This window comes from Aedes aegypti, chromosome 1 (assembly GCF_002204515.2).
Source record: "Aedes aegypti strain LVP_AGWG chromosome 1, AaegL5.0 Primary Assembly, whole genome shotgun sequence".
NCBI lineage: Eukaryota > Metazoa > Arthropoda > Insecta > Diptera > Culicidae > Aedes > Aedes aegypti.
In genome coordinates, this window is record NC_035107.1 from 128,958,054 (window position 1) to 128,982,695 (window position 24,642).

A 24,642-nucleotide genomic window follows, 5' to 3' on the forward strand; every position below is an offset into this window, starting at 1 on the left:
AACCACTGAATGGCGGTTCTATTTTATTGTAATCGAATTGGAAAATAACGAAGGATTTGCACTAAAGCTTTTCGCTAGACAAATATTTTAAAACCGCTTCGCAACAGATTATTGAATTTATTTTCTTGTTGATTTGAAAAAAAAACGTAATTGTCTAAGTATAACAATATACATAAGCTGATCAAGCAGCAGGCAACAGTCGTAGTTTAGTATGTGTAATGTGAACTCACATTAGAGCCATCCTATGTATTGCACTTTTTTAATACACAACAATCATTATAACAGAAAAGCATTGTTTTATCTTAAAGGACCAAGAATAATGCTTTACAAACAAATAAAACTGTACCGTACATATTTGGCGAAATTGATCAATACGGTATAATTGATCATTGTGCATTGTGCTACATCATTTCAATTCTTACAAATGGAGTACAAATAACAATGTAACTTGTGAGAAATGTGCGTAAATTGTCCTCACTGATATCAATTTGAGCTTTGTAAATTTTAATGTGCGTTGAATTGCTGATTTTCCAGAACCATGTTTCATATGGTAGATAAAAACATACATTAGCTGTCAGTTCCAAACAAGTAACACTCAGTAACAATCTGAATGTCTGAGTAAATGCTGAGTATAGATTTTCGAGGTGGAGTTATCTCTTGTTGTATAAATTTATTAATTTCGTCGAAATACTATATTTTATGTTTCATGGTTGACTTCTTGTTCAATGCAAATAGCTTATATTGAGATAATTTTCAAATTTTTATTTTTAAATATTTCCAAATTTTGTAACAGCAATAAATTTACATGCATAGGGTTGGTTTACCTTTATTCGCTACTCCAGGTTATAAACCGTTTTACGACGCGAATAGGCAAAAATCATTTAGTATTTCTTAAATCGATTTAGAACGATACAAAAACATTCTTAGTACCCTCAAAATTTGCTAAAAAAATTGATCAAAATGTTCCGTAAAATCTTTTTTTTTTAATATTTTTTTCTTGTTTTTTTTTAATTTATTATTTTTTTTTTTTTTTGCTAGCTATGAATCCTGTTGCAAAATTCTTAGAGGTTTCAGAAACTCTTATAATAAAAAATTAACTCCTAAGAAAAAAAAAAAAAAATCACCAAGAAAAAGAAGGCAGATTTTAGATTACACTGTAGATTCAAGTAAAGGCAGGTAGGAAAAATGTTTTAAGGAATTTGAGCGCGCTAATTTCACGGTAATTTTATTTGATTAAATAATAGGCTCTAAATGTCTATAGAAACAATAAAAATACATTGATAAAAGAGTTGATGATATTTATATTACACCATTGCAAATATTACTATTGTATTTTTTTTTGCTTAACGGATTGATAGATATTCAAGTTATTGCATCAAGTCATATAAAATTAAAAATTACATTATAAAAAACACCCCGTGTTACGGTGTCAAGAAATGTTAAATGTTACTTAATGGTTACAATGTGTTGGAGGAATAACTACTGTGATTTAGGGTAACCCGGTATAATATGTTATGCTGCCCTTTAAGAAAAGAAATAGATATGTCTCTGTCAAGAGCATTATTTCTAATAGAAAAAAAATACATCAATAGGCTCGTTATCTTACTCGTTGTTTAAAAAAATGCAAGCTTCTCCGCAAAATCTACTTAATTAACTTAAAATAACATCTTTTTTTATAATCATCTGAATTTTGCTCCTGGACAATAAGCCCTAGCACAGGGACGAAAATACTCAATCTACCCTCATTGATAATCAATTTTCTAAAACTGACACTCTTTTGCTTCTGATAATCAAAAACTCAAACGACATACGGGCATCGTTGTTTGTTTTGCCCATCTACTTTTGTGCCATCTTCATTGGTACAATCATATTGGTGGTGGTGCGGTTACTTTGATGGTGGCATAAATTCAGTGAATTGAGTATAGTGAGCATGATTTTTTTCATCCCTGCCCCAGCATCAGTATAATATGCCCCACATCAAACGGTTAGTACGCCCTATGACAAATGGATAGTATTCCCCACAATATAGGGGTTATATGCCCCAGAACTGTCAGCTGCTTATGCACGCTAAAAAACTGCTAAGAAGCTTGCTCGGGAATAGATTGCATCAAGAATCAGCAATATCGTTCAGCCCGTAGTGGGGAGATCCGGGTCATTTGGCCGAATGCCATATGACCGAATGCCGTTTGGCCGAAAGGATCATTTGGCCGAATGCCGTTTAGCCGAAATGGAAAACAATAGTGTACTATAGTTAGCATGCATTTGTAATTATTTTAAAAGATGAATTTCAAGGAACAGTTTATTCTTAAGGGAGGTTAAACCATAATTGTATACAGTTCTTTAGTGTAAGTTCAAGGAACAGTCAATGCTGAAAGAAGAACATCCTAAATGTAAGTAATAATTCACTTCTCTGCTAGCGTTATTAGCTGCCAGCAGAGCTGTAATCACAAATGTGGGGACCCGGGGTCCATTGTGTTGTGAGGGCCCTTTTCGCAGGAAAACATTTTGATCATGTTGAATTATAAGGCCTCCGTTAAAAAAAACAATTAGATTCTATCTTTCTTATCTTATCTCAGCTGTTCAACTGATTGTTCATTTGTATCAATGGTTTTAAACCAAATAAATGAAAGTAATAATGCTATTTTACAACTCGAAGATATGCAGAAGAATCATTCAGGTAGCAAAAAAGCGTTAAAAAAAATCCTATTTGATAATTTGTTTTTAAAACTAGTTAAGCTGAAGGGCTGGCTCTGTACCAGTAGGGAAAAAGAAGAACAAGAAGAAGAATAAGTGTAACGGTAGCATTGAAATTCAACATGTTGAGTGCTCTAACAAGGTGAAAACTCATTCTACTACTTAAAACCAAGATGGCGTCAAAATCCAAGATGGCCGCCAGATTTTTTCACTCAAATTGATACTCCTATTCTTCATCTGTCTCAAATAAAACACCAAAGGTTGAATACTTGTTTCTTTGTTGTACAAAAAATGATGTTTGTGTTGATTTAGAAAATCGTTCATTTGATAGGGTAAATACCATTGCTCACCTAGTTTCTATAGCCTATATTACGCAATTTTTCCTCAGCTTTCTGATGGTGATCTCAGAATTCAAAACTAGCGGTGCGCTAATGGTGAAAAATCGATTTTTCTAACAAAATTCAAAATGGCCGCCAATTTTTTTTTTTCAAGTTTAAATGAAAGCTATATCTATTCTCTATACGATGCCACTAAGTTTGCTATGTGTTCCAAGCGAAATATGAGACATATCCCGTGAAGAAAAACCCAAGATTTATCAAAAAATGGGCTTTTCGCAAACTGTTCAGCTAGCTGGCGTACGAGGGGTCCACCAATTTGAGAAAACAGAAAGGATGACCCTTAAGTTTTATCGAAAACTAGCGATCTGTGACATAAAATTGGAAGCTGACATTTCTGTCAAAGCGTGAGTCAAACGAACATGCGTTATGTTTGTTTTGAACTTTTTTTTAGGAGGAGGGTGATCAAAGTATTTTGGACAAACCGTTACGCATATATAATTTGGCTATTCACGGCAAAATCAATTGGAAGCGGCCAAATTATATACGCGTAACGCTTTGTCCAAAATACATAAAACACCCTAATGTAAATAATGCCTGAAATTATTTCTGTGAAAGTTGTTTAGCGTAGAGCAAAAAATATGAAATATTTACCTTTTTTAAATTTTTTTTAGTCAATGTGAAGTTGTTGATTTTTTCTGCTGTTTATTTGTTTGGAAATGTAGCTCAAAGATCTTAAATCAAAACAATATACACTTTTTAGCAATGATGAAGTCATGTCCGTGTTACAATATTATTTTCTACGCCGAGCAAACTCAGCACTGCTGGTCTGTTGCCCACTCATTCCATTTTACTTCCGCCTATCTCTCATATAAAGGATCACTAGTGTAGACGATCGAAAGAAATTGATCAGAGCATGGTTTAATAACCTTTTTCGTCAACAGATGGTGCTGTTGGCAATGCTAAACTGGTCGCTAAATTTATGTATGGAATAATTGGAAGTGAATCATATTGTTAATATAATATTTTTGGCTACACTTATGAATCCTACACATCAGCGTTAAAATAAATTGATTAAAAAAAGACTCGGGAACGTTAATGCTTCCAGTCGACGGTTATGTCCTTTGAAGGAAGCACCACACTAGATAACGGACACAGTGGAAATACGCTCCTGACGAAAGAAAAGTTGTCCGGACTAAAGCGGGAATCGAACCCACAGTCCTTGAGTTGATGCGGCTAAACGCTTGGTAACACTAACCGCACGGCCACGAAACCCACAATTGAGATGATTTTTTTTTGTTCGTAATTCGGCCAAATGATCCATTCGGCCAAATGATCCATTCGGCCAAATGACCGGACACCGTAGTGGAGCATATTGCCCTGAAATGAGAAGTTGTTGGAACATGAATATTTCAGTGAATTGTAGCTCTTTTTGGCCAAACTAACTAATGATACTCGTTATTAGTTCTAGTGTCGACGTTTCACCATTCGTTGCATTGATGTTGTTCCTATCTAATTAAAAAAATGCTTAAACAAAATGCGTGAAAAATTACATTTAAATTCGACTTTTGATACTTTTTGCATTATATCTGTTTTACTGCGCGTTACAACAGTCAAATTTTCACAGAGAGTCAGTATCATGAATAGTAATGATTCTTTGTTATTTTCAATCTTATATTGAATCTGGTTCGTTAAATATCGAAAAGGGGCGTATTGCCCGGGTGGGGCGTATAACATCGAGTTACCCTAGTAGAAACACCATATAGCAGAACATCGCAACGTTAAAATAAATTTGTTTCTCTCCACCTCGTTTGAACGTTTGTTGACTTTCATCTCTACTGCAAGCTATCCTCTGATCGCCTTTTTATTCCATCCCAGGAGAAAATTTTACCAATGTCTAACAATATTGAGTGGAGAAAAAATCGCCACAAACAGTCACGGCACGCATCCCAACCACAGTATGGCGTCCAAACGATAGAAAGCAATAATTTTATTTACTCTCCGGATACTCGTTCTTCGGTCTTCCTGTTCTGTGGTCTTCATATCCTCCAGTGATTTTCCCGTAGCTTGAACGGATTTATAAAATGTATAAATTAGCTTTAATCAAATTGATAATATTTATCGTTCTAAAATAATGATCAAATGAGATTTTAATATTTTTTTCATAACCAATGATGGACCTGTAGTTTTACTCGTCAATATACTTATTACAAACATATATTGAAAAAGACTGTTAATAGCATGCCACTAACAAGCTAAACAATTTTCAGCTTCAGATATATATAGGAATTAATAAAAAAAAATCTAATTGTGTATGAACAGTCAAAATTATTCAAAGCCATCCGTAAATTGTGCTCGATTGCCACGCTTCCAGAGCTGCAACTAACCTAATTTTGACAGCTGTGACAAAACGATGCGACGTGAGCTTTCTGGAGTTGAGCAAAACTTTACTGCCTCAACCGGCAGCAACTGCGTCAGAGAGGGTAGAAGTTTTTCAATTACTTCGTGGCCCCTTTTGGTGCTATTTTACAGGAATTTTAAACAAATCCCGATAAAAGACACCCATTGAGGGACATTTGAAACCATTATAATAGTAGACCTCATGCAATATTCAAAAGTATATATTCACAGCTAAATGTAAAACTAAATCGGGAAATATCTGAAAAAAAAAACAATTATAAAAGCAACTAATACAACAACAAATTAAGGCAAATTTGATTGACCTACTCTTGTTCCGAAGATAACGTATGTTAATGTGACAAAAAACTTTATGTCCATATGTGGCAGAAATAGTCAGTCTGCAGCTACAATAAGGTACAAAGGCATTTCCTTAGCAAAATTTTTATATCTAAAAACTAAATTTAAATTATTATGAGTATCCATACAAAAAAACAGTTTTTCTCACATAGTGAACATGATTAATGTATTATGTCAACGTTCTATACCGGTTATTTATTGAGGGCCAGCTGTACGTTATGTTTTCAAATTTTACCGATTAGAAATGCTAATTTAAATTGAGGAATCATGAAGCATCTATTCTGGAATATCGAACAAAATTCATGCAACCATTGAAATCATGGAGCAGAATTTGGAGCCATGACTACAGTTAATTAAAATATGCCACTACTATTCTGCCCATAAACGCATGTCAGTCCCATGTTTGCTGGATTTCCTATTCACATGGGACAATTATGCGTTTATGGGCAGTATTGAGAACTAATAAAAGTTTCTGATAGATTTGTGTTATGTCCATCGTTTGTTAATCTGACAATTGTTTTTTTCTCTGTGTAGTAAGCAGAACCAATAGCTTTTAGATAACTACCCCATCGTCAAATGCTTTCTATAAAACTTCACCGTCAAATGCTTTCTATAAAAACTACACATCCGTAGGCAACAAAAAAGAATAAAACTTTTTTTAGCAACAACAAAAATGCCCGATTGCATGCCTTTCCAGCTTTCCCTCAACGAGCTATAAAAAGTCCCAGATTCCGTGGCGTAAAATGAAGGCACTTCACTTCGATGCTTCCGGACACATCCCGCAGCCTAGCATGGCAAACGCTGAATCCGGATTATCGTTCATAACCCCGAACACGCTAAAGGATTTCCCGAGCCCCGCAAAACCCGACCTACCTATTTATAGCCATTTGAATCCATACAGGGCACTCCCGGTGGTGGTTTGCAATTTGCTTATGCACCATCAAACGTTGCACAGTGGGATAAAATGGACCCAAAACGGCACCTATTTCTTGCGACGGCGGTTCTCGAAAATCTCTATATTTCATGAAGAAAAAGTAATGGAATCGGATTGTGATATCATCTTTCACCTTAATCATGAGTAAATGCCCGTTTCACCCCTTATTGTCAGTTGTAACTGATTGCGGCCAACTAATAGTAGTTTACGGAACAACTTTCAGGATGATGATTTTTACAGCACGATGGTAAATTTATCCTACGAAGCCGAGTAGGATAATTACGACGAGTGCTATAAAACTCGAGCTCTGCAACGAGCTACGTACAACATTTTTTGCAATTTCGTAGAAGACCACTTGAATGTATCAGAAATTATATCGGAATGCATTCACCATTATTCTATAATTTCTGAAAAATTGTTGTGTTATGATTCATTACGGAACTCAAAACAGTTGCGTAACGAGAAAGCGTTGCGAAATGAATCATTATAGCACTGGTTCCAATTGCGTAACAACTTTTCCCGCACTGCATACTACAGTACAGGAAAGTAGGCCGTTCCATGACAGATTGGCGTGATGAAAAACAGCCTATAACGATGAGAAATTGCAAAAATGTAGTTGACGCAACAAGTTGCAGAATATTCATTTATATGGATAATTACGACGAGTGCTGTAAAAAACGAGTTCTGCAACGAGGTGCATACAACATTTTTTTGCAATTTCGTTGCAGACCGCTTGAGGGTATCAGAAAACGTATCGGGATGCATTCACCATTATTTTACAATTTCTGATATATATATATGCGTTATCATCCATGATCCAACTCAAAACAGTTGCGTACTGAAAAAGCGTTCCGTAATAATCATCACGCAACTGATTTGAATTGCGTTATGACTATTACCACACAGCATAATTCAATGCAGGAAAGTAGGCCGTTTTATGACAGATAGGCGTGATGAAAAACAGCCTATTACGATGATAAATTTCAAAATAGTAGTATACGGAACAAGTTGCAGGATGATGATTTTTATAGCACGAGTCGTAAATTTATCCTACGAGGCTTGCCAATTAGGATATTTACGAGTGCTGTAAAAATCGAGTTCTGCAACGATTACGTACAACATTTTTTTGCAATTTCGTAGAAGATCACTTGAGGGTATCAGAAACTAAATCGGAATGCATTCACCATTATTTTACAATTTCTGAAAAATTGTTGTGTAATGATTCATTACGCAACTCAAAACGATTTCGTAATGAATCATTACAGCACTGATTTCAGTTGAGTAATGACTATTCCCGCACTGCATACTTCAGTGCAGGAAAATAGGCCTTTTCAAGACAGATTGGCGTGATGAAAAACAGCCTAATACAATGAAAAATGACAAAAATATGTTTTTCCTGGATAGAACACTTTTAAGTGAATGAAAAACCAAATTTAGTACTGTATCATTTAATTCCCTTAGATTTTGTATCCTTAGACAGATACGCGTATTTCGACCTCAACTGTAAGGCCGTCGTTCAAGAACCGGAATCAACCACAAGAATTAGGTGCCGTGTTTTAGTCCATTTTATCCCACTGTGCGCCGCAGTGAAAAGCTCAAGTGGATCGGCAGTAGGTGTGACTGAGGGCAACTCTGCAGGGATGTGGTCAATCCATCATATGCACCACTAGATACATACATAGATTCCTGCCTTGAATTGGGTGCAATTTTTGAATATAGCATGGTTCACTTGTTCGCTACTGAATAGAGGGCTAGGGGCTGCCCAGAGCAGCTTAACAAGTCAAACGGATACACATCTCATAAAAACGTATGACATACCGTGCTACCAGAAGAGAGAACAAAAGCGATTGGATTTTTATCAAATGCTTTTATTAATTAAAATAATGATTGAAAAAGACATTCAGTGTGTTTTAGCCAGTACAGCATAATCCTCCAACGACTGGTTTTTCGCATTTTTAATACCAAAATAAAAAATCTTTGATCTGGGTGATTCACTCGCCATTTTTATTTATCAAATGCTTTGAATAGGGTCCTAAAGCCCTGTCCCAATTTTAGTGCCAAACGCTTAAGTTTAGGCCAATAACATATGTTTACTCAATTTTTTAATGTTTTTCGTTTGTTCAAGCCCAAAAAAAAATTTTTTGTTATGTTTTTGAGATTTTGTCACACCCCTTGGCTTAAACTCAAATTTTGGGTATATTTTGTTTTCCGTGTCCCCTCCGGAATGTCAGATAGGAACAACCCCAGTGTTAAACTAAAAGCCCTGCCTTGTCGACTAAGCGAACGTCTAACATGATCAAAGGTGTCAACTAAAGTTTAAATATGATATAGCCGTTATTTGAGCGGGAAAAATTGCTAAAGCAGCTGCAGTAACATGCACTTTCGTGTTATTAAATAAAAACAAGATTTCATTAAACATTTTAGAATCCTATTAATGTTTTTGAATAAAAATGATCCTGAGTTCGTATTTCATAAGATTTGACATTTTTGAATATTTATTTTCTTCCCTAAAAAGTTACTCTTGAAAATACTATTGAATGATAAAACTGATTTAGTTGGGAAATCTCTCGAATATTTTCAAAAATTGTTGATAATTTCCAAATAAAGTGCCTTCATAATCTTCATAATCATAGAGCACGTCTTTGGTGAGTGTCAAGACTATTCGTTTTTACGTTAAATTTGTTGATAATGTCTTTGAAATTATTCTATGTTTTTTGGTTGTTCGCCATCGGTCAGTAACTAAACTGCACCAAGCCTTTTCTGCAGTTCAATCAACTTCAATCTCAAGCGCGATTATCTTTTCCACCACTGAGAAATCGTTAAATTCTTCGTCCGTAAGATACGTATTTCACACATTCACCACATCAAGATTGCAACGAATAAAGCCAAGCGTAATAATTTCAATGTAATTTTTCATGTTTTTCATTCTTCACCCATTTTAGCTGAAATAGAGTGCATAAACCTCACTGTTATCTATCTCTTTTCTTTCCTTTTTTATTTTTCACGGATTCGCAACTACATCGCATTGCACCAAATTGTATTAATTAAACAACACTAAACGAATCAACAACCAACAATATCACAACAAATCCACTTGTTTCGAAAACAATTGACCATATAATTGAAATGTCCGACCAAACACAATCTCAAACACGGTGACAAACACATAAAAAAAACTACACTCAAAACAGTCATTCAGGGTAAGGAAAACAGAACCCCGTTCTTTGTTGCCATCATTTGAAAGTGAATCGTCTGTGTCTCGTGAAAAATACTTTCCCGATGACGACGAGGAAAAAAAAGTGATGCAACAGAGTACTCTAGGAACTGTTCTTAATTTTCGTTTCTTTGTGTTATATTAATTCGTTTATTTTTCTCCAAAGTGTTTCTAGTGTGTTGTTATTTCAATCAAATTTATATCTTACAAAATTGTTTGCAATTGTTGGCAACAAAACCTTTCTTTCAAAAATAAACGAAACAAAGGGTTGAAATGAAACGGGTATTTTTCCCGACAACATAACAACGGTGAAAATGAAAGAAGTCAGATAATGTAGATGTTTACTTCCTATTTGCGTCTTCTGTTTTATTCATGGGTACTACCCTCCCATTTTTGTATGTTTTCGTGGAGCATGCTTGTTGTTGTACCATTGCTAATTATGTTTGCAGATTTTTGCAGCCTGTTTTGCTAACTTTTCTTGTTTTCGGTTTTCTGGCCTCGTTTTTTTTTTTTTTTTTGAAGAGTTGATTTATGTAAGCAATGATGACAAATAATAACTGTGAGATTTTCACCGATCTGATGTTATATCTCATCTAATGTGATAATTTGCCTTGTGAATGGTATTTTTCTGTTTAAATGGTTTAAAAAGTATTTTCTATGGAATAAGTGCATTATTTTAAGCAATAGTTGCTTGAATCGAAAAAAAGGAAAAAAAAATAAAACTAGGGAGCCGGATTTCATTCTTGGCACTTTTGATTCACTTTGGCAGTGGGTTTTTCAAAACTTTTTTTTTATATTCGGCCACAATATGCGTCGTACTGAAGCGCTGCTCATCGAAAAGTTTCAGACATTTCGGCCGAGAAAAGCCCCCCAAAATAAATATGGAAGTGCCCAAGTGGTTCTGCACCCGACTACCTAAGGAAATAAAACAGTACTCAGTACTCATCAGTGTATGTATATTGATCCCTCTATTATCTTGTTAGGACCCGAGCCTTCGATTTTTCATTGGACCTTTTGGTGGAAGTAAAATTTCGTTAGCAGTGGACACCACCTTGGAAGGAAAAACCTAACCAATTTATTTTAACTTCATTAGATTGGTTTGGAAGTTCTTAAGACATTTATTGCATTTTGATAATATAGACGAAGTTTATACCATTACTTTACATTACGAAATATACTATTTGATAGTATTTCATCTAAAAAAAATCAAAATGAATATTTCTTCAACTACACCAAATTCCTCCTACTCGTCATAGTTACATCATATTTATTCTAGACACGTCCTGATGTCTTCCGATGCAAATCTGTCTGCAAACTTTGAAAATTTCTTGTTCTCTATCGTCCCTCACCTGCGGATGGTAAACCTACCGTGATGATAACTACGTCGTTGAATTTACCTTCGTAGGACAACCAGTATTTCCTTCGTAAATTTGTACAAGCTTTTTCTCACATGCTAAGATCGCAAAAGGATGTCGAAATCATGTAACTCCAAAAGGATGCTGGGAATTGGGACTATGTTCTGTACGCCCCACTCAAATTCCCCTGTCGGTGGTTGTTCCAGATGTGTTAGCAAGACTAAAAGCAATTCTCCCGACGAGCGTGCAGGGAGCCATACCAAGCATGGGAAAAATGTTCCAGAGCACGTGCGAAAAGCGTATTGAAAACCGTCCTTCGGTACCACACCGTCAATATGTATATTGACAGAATATGGCTATAGATATGATTATTACCGTTCTCCACATAGATGTTTCAAAGCTGCATAAAACTTTCGCAGCATACACTGGAATTCCTGCAAGAAGGCGCATTTCTGTTATTGCAACAGATTTTCTTTAAAGGTTTCGGTTCACAACCGAACATCCAAGTGTCTCCTCCTGAGAGCGTACCATTGAATAGCACCGTCATGTGTATTCGCACAAGAACCCTTTGAATCCAGTTTTTTCATTCGATATTTCATGATTACATATCGTTGATGTTTGATTGCTTTTAATTTCATAAAAAGGAATTGATGATTGATATTTCGAGCACAAATATATTTTAAATGTTTTTTGGTATTCAAAATTTGTTCAAATTGGTCATATTTCCTAGCTGTACTGAATTTGAAATCCGTACAACCTAGCTGTGCAAAAATTAATGCCATGTAAAATCAAGCAAACCCATATTATGTTTTTCGAAGTAATCTTGAAAATCTTCATAAAACCGTTTTCCAGGACTTAAAGGGTTACGCGTGTATGCTTGCCAAACTCTACACGACGACGTGGAAGGAAACGTGAATGTTAAGCTCTTTAGAATAAAATTTCCATCTCATTTCCAGCGCCAAACATGTAAATACATAAAGTGACGACATATTCTGTGCCATGCAGGGAACGAAACAGCTGGATGAGGCGTAAGAATGGAAACAATAAAGTAACCCCAACTTGTTCATAATCTTCAGAGACATTGGAATAGTAAATCAGTGCATAATCGATATGAATAGAAGGTCCAGGGCGCTTTTTAGAATACTAAGCATCCAGATGCTTTTCTCCGAACTGAAAAATTGGATATTTTATTTTATTATTAATAATTTATTTTTGGGATAACTTCACTCTTAGGTAGATTGGTTATAAATCTGTTAATTGTGAAATTGAAAACCTGATTCTTGTACAAACTGTGATCTGGAATGCAATCACCATTTGTATCGTCGCAAAATGTTTTGATTTCATTACACTTTTTGCTTTTCAAATAATTCACATACCGTGTGGTGGCATACTCTAGATGCATGCGTTTGATAGTCGATGATAATTGTATTTAATTTCAATATTTTCATACGTGCTTCAGCCAGCATTGTTTAAATGTTTTCTCTTTTCTTTTATATTTCTACATTCGCTATATCAATTCTCGCGGAACATTACTAAAGGACCTATCTAACATTGAGAGGCTCTCTTTGTTTACTTTCTCTTTCATTAATAACTGAGTCACATTAATCTCTTCTGTTGCGTTTTTTGTATGAAACGCTAGTCAAGGAAATTGACTTTCGATCTATAGTGAAAAATTTCCCAAAATCTTTAGTATTCCACTGTTATAATCGAAAGAGAACGAGAGAGAAGAGAATCTCTCATTTGTACATAGGTCCTTTAGTAATGTTCCGCGAGAATTCGATTTAAATCCAAATATGCACAAACAAACGTTTCATCATCACACCACCATCGAACTCACACTACATCGTCTCTGTCATCAACATGGATGGGCCTCTGCAAATCACATATTTTGTTAAAAATGCGTCACACAGCCACAGCTTCTTGGTGTAAGTATCTAAGAAGTTGCATATGTACATGAAAAGTCAATCAGGAGTTGTAGTGAAAACACGTTTGCACATATGGCGGCGTCCACAAATTATGTAACGCTCTAGGAGGAGGAGGGGGGTATGGTAGGCTCAAGCGTTACGACTCAAACACAATTTTGAAATTTTTCATACAAAAAGCGTTACGTAATAAATGGACGCTGCCTAATTAGATCTTGCATGGTATCTTTGACCGAAAAACTGCACTTGCTGGTTGTGACATATGGACATGCACTTCATAAATTACTATACATTTTGAAGCATTTTTCTTTTGACAGATCTATGACATTTAAAAAGAAAAAATATAAAACTGTCTAATTACTCTTCTAGGTAAATTTAGATTTTCTTTCTTGTATGGCCTAAATCTCCCAATTGGTGGTGAACATACCTCTCGAGCCAACCTTCTGAATATTTTCAATAGCATATATGACATTCTTCTTATAATTATTATTTTTTTTTTATATTAACATAGGCCAGTTGAAACAGAGTCTACTTTTTTGCTTAGAGCACTTCGGCAGCTATCATCTGAAAGCTCTCTTGGCCAAATTTGTTATTTTTGCATTCGTAAATCGTGTGGGAAGCACAATGATAGGGGAACATAGTCCAATACGCACGATGAGGTAAAATGGCTCACCTCATTAAGGCCCAAGTAAAAATGATGCAAAAGTCAAAACTGAAAAAGCAGTTTTCTCTTTTTAAATAGACAAATCGAAGAAAATAAAAACACACAGCTCTTTTGTCAAATAAAAAGGCTGTGTGTTTTTATTTTCATCAATTTATTGTTTTGAAAGGAGAAAACTGCTTTTTAAGTTCTGACTTTTGAGCCATTTTTTCTTGCACCTTAAGTCATTCCTACAACGTTTCAATGAATTACCTGCTTCGCTCTTGCCCACAGTTGATCAGCCGAAGTTTTCTCGTTTTATTTTGTATGGGGAAAGGCATCTAACTTCAAATTTCTCGTAAATGAAAGCATAAATCGAAAAAATATTTGGTAGGCGTGATAGTTATTATTATTACGTATAACCGGTACCAAATATTTTTTCGAAAATAGTTCCCAATTTTGAGAAATAATTTGTTAAATGCATTTCGCCATACAAATATTTTTCGCGTTACCTTTTAGCGGTTTTTCATGCATAGACACTAGCGCAAGTGCGTTACCAAGTGGCGAGTAGCGAATCAAGGCTACATCCATTGAAATTGATACCGGTGAAATTCAACATTTTTCACTTTTTTGCTTATATATTAAGGTTTTCCAATCAGTTGTGTTTGATCTTTCGACCTTGACGCTTGCTCCTGCGGGGGCAGGATCAAACATGTCGTGCGTCGGTCGAGTAGTGAAATGAAAAAGCGCCGCAGATCGTTAGTTGTGTTTGATCTATTGATCGAGTCGCATGCTCTTGCGTGGGCGAGTGATGAACACTTGTTCGGGGTACAATGCGTTTATCGAATTATATCGCGAATCCGATTAGGCGTGATTATATCATGGATCGCATCACCAACCATTGATGACTCCCAGATCTTTACCTTATTCCACTAACCCAATATCCTTTCTATGACAACTGTGGAGATGCAGAGGTATACTCGGTCTTTAGTAACAACGGTTGTCTAACTAACATTCCTTCCCTTCTCCGATGACCGTAAGGACGTGGCCGGCGCCGTTATTGACTTTTAAAATTTGAGCTCTCGATTTATGCACATTGAAGAATGGTAAGCTAATCCCAAGCCCCATTCATAAATTCCCTGTGCAACTTCGATTGTTCTGGTCAATCACGGAGTAGCAACTACGAATTGTACGGTCATCTATGCTCATGCTCATGCTCATGCTCATAAATATTAAGGTTTTCCAATGATTTTATTAACGAATAAGCGTTTCCATGCCACAGAGCAAACTCATGGAGAGACTTGGTTGCTTACTCCTACTTCTCCATCCTAAATGGATTTCTACCTCATCCATTTAGTCATTTTAAACCACCCCCATTTTTCAGCCAACTTTTGTACACGATTTAAGACCGTAAAAAACTCAAATTTGAGATATGTTTTCAAGGTAATAGCTGGCATATATTCTAAAGTTACTGTTAGGACTTCGAATGGCGTTAAAATGTAGATCTCGTTAAGAGAAAACGACACAAATACTTAAAGTGGCATTTTGGACATTGAATATTCCGAAGGAAATCACGAAATCGCAAGAAACATCCTGGTCCATCCGGTAATCGAATTCAGACACCTTCAGGATGACTTTAGCGCGTTGCGTTAGATCACAATAGCGCGTTGCGAGTGTCGTCGTTTTGACCGTTAACGCGGGCGTACTAAAACGCTTTAGTAAAAGACCAACGTGACTTTTGCGCTCACAATGCCGCGTCAGCGTTGAGCATTTATTTTTATATTCTTCGAACGACTTAACTCAATTAAACTTCATGATTTTGAAAGTTTCAAATATTTATGGTGGATTTGAATATTTTAAGATACATTCTTAGTTTTCAATCCGTTAACCAGATTTCAAGGATTTTGTTCCAGAGTATTTTTTTTTTCAACGGATTCCTCTAAAATAGGAAGGCGGATCCTATTATTGGAACTTTTAATTCACTTCAGCAGTGTTTTTGTTTAAAGCTACTACTTACTTGATACTAGATGGTCAACAATTACTTGCTATTACAGTGAAACCTCCATGAGTCGATGTTCCATGACTCGATATCGACTCATGGAACCATACTAAAAGCAAAATTTCATGGTTACTAGGATGGTCCCTCAAGCAGCTTTCCAAGGCATTTGTTTCCATGACTTGCTATTTCCATGAGTCGATGGTCCCTTCAGATATCAACTCATGGAGGTTTCACTATACGTTGAATCTGCGCCGAATCAAGAAGTCTTCTCCATTAGACCCGATCCTAGGCCAATCGCTTCCAATCGCGCTGAACGTTAAGGAACCTTAAATCCTCCTCAACTGCAAAAAGCCATCTCCCTGGATCTCTGATGAATATTAGTTTTGCTTGACGTTCCTCTGACATGATGCGAGCTACATGCCCAGCCCACCGCAACCTACCTATAAAACTCGATAAACGATTAACGCTATCCATTTCTCTATAGACTAGGTGTAACTCGTGAATCATGAGACGCCGCCAGATGCCATTGTCCAATTTGCCGGCGAGTATTGTTCGCATCACTTTACGTTCAATCACCCCAAAAGCTCTCCGTTTGACATCTTTCAACACCCAAGGTTCGTGACCGTACAGAGCAATCGGAAGAATTGTCTTGTACAACGCGAGTTTGGTCTTCGTCTGTAAGCTGCGGGACTTTAGCTGGTTTTGAAGTTCGTTAAAACCCCTACTCGCAGTTACGAACTTTTATGGTTCACGAACAGTTATACTCTCTGAATATGGTTCGATCGACTTATTCGGATCAAAATCCAAATACTGTTATTTCTACAAGGATTCTTCTAGATTCATCTTAAAAAAAAAATAAAAAAATGCCAGATTCTTCCAAGAAAACCTCCCTAAATTTTCCATGAAAGGGGTACTCACATCTTTTGATCCGCTTCTCGTCGCATGGCGCTAGTCATGCTCGAGCCATGCAAGAAAAATCGCTAAAGCGTAAGCCGACAAGTAATGTGTCTGGCGAATTATCTATCGGAATTGGGAAATACCTATATTCTTAAAAATATTTTGTACCAGTTATGGATAATGATTTTATTTCCACATAATCTGAAATAAGATGTTTTTTCAAATACAAAATAAAATGATTAAATTTCTGCAGATCAACTGTGGACATGTGCTAAGCAGATAATTCATTGCTCAAAGAGGCTCTCTAAAATTTTCACGAATGATCGTTATAGAAAATTCTCATATATTTCATTCATGAGAATTTCTACTGATTTATGCAGAAAGCCCTCCAGCCGATAGGTATATCCTTGCAAACTCAGTGTTTTGGATAAATCCTTGTAGGATGATTATTATAGTGGCTTTTCGCAATTGGCGAGTTCGCCTCACAGAAATCCTTGTAGGAATACTTGAAGAGAGGAGTCTGTGGAAGAACCTCAGAATAAATTCTAGAAGTAAGGTCCTGAAAAACACTTGTGAGCTGGGGGTGCATACTGGATATCATCAAGCAGCTGGCTTCTGTCAAGTTAAAATTTTCATCAAAATGATTCGAGTATACCTAAGAGTGTGTGGTTATTACTTAATCACGTCAAAAAGTTTTATACATTTTATGAGAAACAAAAACTATCAACTGTTGAAGGTACGTGTTACTTTGTCTTATCAAAGAGCATGTTTTTTCGAACTTTTGTGAAATATATTTCAAACTAACATACGATCAGAAATTATCTGATTGAGCTGGTTTATTAGGATTATTGCCTGTATCAAACTACAGAAGCATTGTGCAAAGTATGTTAAGTGTGCACCTTGAAAGTGGTTTCCATCGACACAAGCAAACAAACAGCGGTTAGCAATGGTGGTAAAAATGTGTTCAAATTGATTGACCAAAATGTTCGGGAACGCACCCCTCAGCTTGTGGGTATTATTGTAGATTAGAGGGATTAGAGGGAAGTGTGGGAGGAATCACTGAATAAACCATAAATAAATGTAATTAAATATATCTTTGGAGGAATAACTGGAATACTCTTGAATGAAGTTGGAGCGCAATATGCAATGTGATCATCCTTTAGAAATATCTAGAAAAATGTATTCAATAAATTTTTGGAGACATTTCTGAAGAAATTCTTATATCATTCCAGGGTTTTTCACTCTGAAAGCGGAATTCATTTTGGAATTCACATGAATTAACTTTTCAATGAATTGTTTTCAAATAAATTCCTAAAGGGAAGCATTTTCTTCCGTATAAAATCCTTGGAAAACATCAAGAAGAACTTGAAAAAATATAGCAAGAATATCCGGAGAATCCCTCGTGGATTTTGTTTTGCAGAAAACCGTTGAGGAATTCCAAAATAACTCTATGAAAACTCGAAAGAATCTCTGAAGGTATTTCAAACGATGCCAGTCATGCTTAGCTTTAAAGTTTTGCTTTATAATCATATACGAAAATAAAAACTCACCAAAAGCGTCATGAAGCCACGCTACGGCTTTGATCGAACGAAGTTGTAATTTTGAGTCTAAACACGCACAACGTTTTCCAAATTACACGCTTTTCTAATAAGAATCTAAACAAAATTAACAACTTTCAGGCAACCTACGGACATCACAAGTTCGTCGATCAAAACGGTGGCAATGAGGAATTATCATTATCAACTGAATGCATTTTAATTATAATACAATTGCTTGTTTTCACGGTAAAATAATGCTTGTCGTGTCGGGTATCTATATTAATGAAAAGATTTCCGTTTCAGCTCGGCACAATGGTCATGCTTCCAAAGGAAGCCAATCATAATTAATTTAATAATTGAGTTTAAAATATCCACCAGAATGGCGATTCGGCGTAAATACATCACTGGTTCCGGAGGTTTCATGCACTTTCTCGGGATTGGCACACAGATCCTGTACCATGATTGGTTCATTAATTATTTTTTTGTAAATTGGAAATGGCCAACGTGAGTGTTTAAGCTGCTGCAATCGAAAGTAATCAAATACCACAAAGTGAAATGTTTGTCAATTTGGGTTTACTTGGTTAATGATTTATGTGAAGTAATATAAAGTTAATGAGTGATAAACATTTGATGTTTTACTGGATTGATTCATGCTAGTGAAAATGTAACGAAACGAATAAGCAGTAGAAAGTTGTTGAAATATTTTGAACTTATAAATAGATTAATACAGTTCATATCAAAACATCAATCAGTAAAAAAAACAAGCTATTGCATTGTTGATTATTTTACCACAAATGTCCACATTTTGCCAAAGATTAATTCAAACATTACAACACTGTATGCTCAAAATATGGCGCTGTGAGTACAATAGTAGTTTACGGAACAAGTTGCAGAATGATGATTTTTACAATACGAGTTGTAAATTTATGCTATGAGGCTTGCCAAGTGCTGTACAAATAAAGTTCTGCAACGAGTTACGTACAACATTTTTTTTTGCAATTTCGTAGAAGACCACTTGAGGGTATCAGAAATTATATCGGAATGCATTCACCATTATTTAACAATTTCTGAAAAAATGGTGTGTAATGATTCATTACACAACTCAAAACAGTTTCGTAATGAGAAAGCGTTGTGTGATGAATTATTACAGCACTGGTTTCAGTTAGTCATTATTCCCGCACTGCATATTTCAGTGCAGGAAAGTAGGCCGTTCCATGACAGATTGGCGTGATGAAAATTGCAAAAAAAAAAACAAAACATCCGAGGAAATTGTAAATTTCTTGGTTTTCATTAAAGATAATCGGATGATATGATTTCCATGCTACCATAAGTTGTATGACGGGTCAAGTCTCTTGTATACGGTTTATATTTACGGATTACTGGCATTGTATCAGCCAAAAATCAAGCTTTTAGGGTAATATCAAGTATCCTTCAATCGAATGAATCAAAATGCAAGGTCTCCACAAAAAATATTAAGAGGGTGCATTACAAAACAGCATTATCATGACATTCACTAATCTTTATTTGTCTTTTATTTTATTCTCTAAAAATCTTGCCTTTGTCTTTCAATCGAATTGATCATTCCAATGGAATCTGCCGTTGGTTATATGCTTAATCTTAATATGTTAACATTCTAACTCTATTTTATTTCTTTAATCTTATTAAATTGTTGTTGTAAAATTGATCTTTAAGAGCTTTTCATCAAAAGTATGGTTTTCTTGGTAATAATCACCCATATCCACATATTCCTCAATAAAAAAAAAACCAGAAATGTATAATTGCCTGAGCACTGTTCAATATTCATATAAATGGTAGTCCGATGCACGATATGTACTAAAAATGCACCAAATAAATCAGAACGTATTTCAACGACCCGGTATCCTTTCATCGATATTTTTGCAGCACTTTAAAACTCATGACATCGACAGTCATGAAACAGATGATGAATACTTAGGCAAACCCAGAAAGGCAAGGCGTTTATTTATCAGTTTCATACTCTTTGAACGAATGCATTCTTCGCCAATCAGTTAAGCTTTTTCACGGTTCTTCAAGTAACATATGCATGGATATTAATAAACAAAACTTCAGCCGAAAATCATGATATGAGAAGGACAATCGATTGCGCGCAATATATATCCTATTTTACTCTTGGTAGCCGTATGTAAAGTCTTACCAATACTAGCACAACCAGTTTCGTTACAGTGGAAATTTCACACAACTTCACAATCAGTACATTTCTGTTTAAAAATGTAACATTAACGCACACTGAAACAGAGAAAAAAAATCACCATTCAAATTCTGTCATTCTACGCAAGATAAAATTAACATCAATCATTGTTTTCATGTGTGTTTTGCATAATAGCCCTTCCTAACATTGAACCGTTTATTCCCTTGTTCGATTGTTTGTTTTGTTGTTTATTTCTCAATTTACTGTCTTCATTCTGTGTTTGCTCGTACCTTTTTCCTTCTTCTTACTTGTTTCGATTATCTTAATGGTGTGGATTAAATGTTCTTTGTCTTTTTCAAATTTTCTTGAACATTTTTTTTAATATAGGAAAAGGAAGACGGACCATTGTTCAAATTTTATGAATTGATTGCTGACTACGCACCGGATTTCTTCAAAACGATGAGCAACCTCCAGCAGATGACTCTCTTTGCTCCCAGCAATGAAGCCCTAAGCCATCCGATCGTGAATAATTTCATCAGGTAAATTATTTTGCGTACAGTTTTGTTTATTATAAATGATTTCGATGATATATATACACCATATTAAAATCCACCATCAGTAGATTTTATTGCTTTTCCTCTAAACTATATTTTCGCATTGCTTAACACCGAAAAGCACTTCGCTTTAATTTTGCTTCTACTAGAAATAGCCACATTTGCAAGTAAATACCATTTTAATGACAGTCACATCTTATAATGTTAACAGTAGTTATTTACAATTCAGAATTTGTTTAGGATAGCTGTATATTAGACTGATGCAAATTTTGAAGTTTTTGCTCCCCTATGCTTAAACGATGTCAATTATGATGATGATGATCCTCCCAAAATTTGAAGAGATTCGGAAGAAATTTGGTTGTGCACACGCTATTTGAAGTTTATATGGAAATTACTATGGAAAGGGCAAACCTTTTGTGTTCAGTCCTCTAACTGCTCGTCATAATATTCTATAGAAAAGTGAACACACTCATCTCATGTGAAAACTTCCCAGCTACAACTTTGCCGAAGACCATATTTTGATTGGACGTAAGGATAATTTGTTATTTTTGATAACAAAGTCTAAATCATGCTGAGATGATCATTGAATTACTTTCAGAGCAACACTGCTTTTTTACTGAAGAACATAGTAGCCTGAATTACTTTGATCTATTTTTCCCGCCAGGAGCACCACTGTTGCCTGCCGAACAGTTGGTGAAGCATGCTACATGCAATCCAACTTTATTATGATGAATAACAATTTATCCTGACGTCCAATCGAAAAGTGGCCTTCGGCAAAATTGTAGCTGGGAGGATTTCACATTAGGAGAGTTTGTTCACTTTTCCATAACATATTATTACGAAGAGATAGAGGGCTGAACACATAAGATTGGCGTTTTCCATAGTAATCTCCATATAAACTTAAAATGGCGTGTGCACAGTCAAATTTCTTCCGAATCACTTCAAACTTTCGGAGGATGCTATTTACCAAAATTAAAATTGTTTAAGCATACGGGAGCCAAAATTTCAAAATTTGCATCACTCTACTAAAATTCTGATGACGAACTACAAATAAGCTGAAGTTTTATCTGATGTGAAATCTTCGAATTTCACTCATTTTTTAAAGTGTTTCACAAGGTTGTTGGAAGACAAAAGAAAATCATTAAGTGTTTTTTTTTAATTAAATTTTAAAACGGTAAGTTTTAACTTGTGTTCATATACAACCAAACACCCATGAGTCGATGTTCCATTTCTCGATATCGACTCATGGAATCATACTAAATCCCAATAATCATGGTTACTGGTTACTCAAACAGCTCTCCATAGAAAAACTGTTCCCTGACTCGATATTTCCATGAGTCGGGACCATCGATATCGACTCATGGAGGTTGTACTGTAGTTGCGGTATCCGCTGTTTTCATATGGGCTCTTCTAATACAGTGTTTTTTTTTTAAATTTCGGTGCCTTCAATTAGTTAAATTTGTTATGAAACCTATGTATAAAAAGGAATTGATGTTCAATAGAATGTGCTACATGCATTCGCATGGACTACAAACTATGGGAGTGCACAAGGCGATTCTCGGTGATAGTTTCAAAAGTTTTGTTGTTTATTGACGTGGAAAATGACCTAGAAAATAACACAAAATTGCAACAAAAGCAGTGAAAAAACTTTTTTTATTTTAGGTTTTCACGATTTTTTCCAGGAAAACATTAAAACATATAAATAGAGAAGCATTTTAATATATTTTCTATTATCCCGGGTGAAAAACTGGGTCTCAAAGCACGTCGTTTGTTCAAATCGAGGGAGGTGCGTGTGCTGGAACACATATATTATCGAACTTGCATGAACCTCCGATATTTTTTTACTAAAATCGGCAAAAATTTGAAAAAAGTCAATTTTCTAGTTTTTGTCCGCTCCCCATATATGGGATTCATAGAACAATAATAGAGTTACATTAATTTCGATGAATTTCAACGCTTTAAGACCAATTTGATACATGATGAACCCAAATAATTTATAACAGGTAATAAAATTAACATTATGTTTACGTACACCCACACAATATGACCAGCCCATGGCAGTATGCCGCATTTTATGGAATTGCACTACCCGACCAGTGGACTATGACCGAGTTGTAACAGATTTTGTTACTAACAAAATATGGTATAATTTTGGCTGGTTAGTAGTTAAAATAACAAAAATTATAACACAATTTCCTCTACACTAAACAAAATTGTAACAAAATATGTTATAATCTGAACAAAATGTAACCAACTATGTTTCAAAGCAAACAAAAATATAACTCATTTTGTTATTATCCATAACAGAATTATAACAAAAAATGATATAAGAAATTGTTCTCACATTTTTATAACAAATTGTGTTATAAATATGCTTTGAATTGAAACAAACTTGAAACAGCCTTTGTTATTATAACTGATTTTGTTTTAATTATGTTATAATTCCCTCCATCAACTCAAAGTGCTTCTAACAAAAATGAATCAAAATTTGTTTTTTGTAACAAATCTTGATATAATTGTGCTATAATTTAGTTTAGTTTAGTCAGGTAACCGCATCGCAGCATCTGCGATACCGGTACCGAAATTAGTTACTACTGTACTGGTACACGTTCCAACAGTTTGGATCACGATGTTTCAACCCGTTTGTGCTCTGTTTCAACGATTCGATTTTCTATTGTTCTTTGAATATTCAAAAACCACCAACGCTCAAGGCCAATGCATTCTGAACAAAAATTTCTATTATATCTTTCTCTGAAAGTTTAGAAAAGAAATTAAAGTTTTAATATTACTAGCGCGAAACCGGATAGCGATAATTCGACTAGCAACTTTTTTTAAGTGTCGGATGTAGCACGTTGTTCTCGTATATTGTGTATAAAGCGTACTTCTTCCAACAAAGAAAATACAAGATGCGTAATAACTAACATAAAAATATAAATTTAAGTTTTGAGTCTTAAGCACACCACACAGTCTTTCATAAAATCTGTAATCAACAAGGCCATTCAAATTCAAAATCACAGTCTTGGTTCAAACATTGCAGTGCTTTATCATATTCTAATGGCTGTATGCAATTATATATTTCAATAAAATTTCTATTATCTTAAGAAAATTCCTAACCTTTAAGAATAGCGACTTCTAATGATTCCAATTATTTATAGAAATCGATAACATTGATAATATATAAATGTGAAGTTGGTAAAATACGGCACACTGTCATGGGCTGGTCATATTGTGTGAGTGTATGTGAAATTTTGCTAAATTTGAAATATCTTATGATTCATTCGGGTTCATAATGCGCTAAATTTGTCTTAAAGCAGTTGAAATGCATGGAAATTAGTATAACTCATTATTTTTCTATGAACCCCATGTATGGGGAGAGGACAAAAATACATAAATCGACTTTTTTTTTAATTTTTGCCGATTAAAGATTTTTTAATATGTTGCAAGCTTTTCTTGTCTTCCAAGGCGAACATTTAGTGAATAAAGATTGGAGGATCATGTAAGTTCGATAATATGTGTGTTCCAGCACACCGTGCGGCGCATTTAACACCCAGTTCCCCTTCAAAAGAGAACCATTCATTTGAAGTGATAGCTGAATTCCTACTGTTATTCCGATAAATCTGAAAAACTCCTTAGTAT

The 24,642-nt window shown here is 35.1% G+C and overlaps 1 protein-coding gene across 7 annotated transcripts in view; it reads left to right on the forward strand.

Annotated features, from left to right (window-relative positions):
- LOC5576900 (fasciclin-1) overlaps positions 1–24,642 on the forward strand; it is a 529,370-nt gene that overhangs the window by 474,445 nt on the left and 30,283 nt on the right. For 4 of the 7 annotated variants that reach the window (XM_021847522.1, XM_021847533.1, XM_021847543.1 and 1 more), the window contains 2 exons: positions 20,188–20,253; positions 20,840–20,991. In XM_021847522.1, the coding sequence (XP_021703214.1) occupies positions 20,188–20,253; positions 20,840–20,991 (218 nt within the window). Of the gene's footprint in view, positions 1–9,911; positions 9,921–20,187; positions 20,254–20,839; positions 20,992–24,642 lie in introns of all 7 variants that reach the window. The other 3 variants (XM_021847551.1, XM_021847565.1, XM_021847549.1) reach the window with 2 other exon arrangements.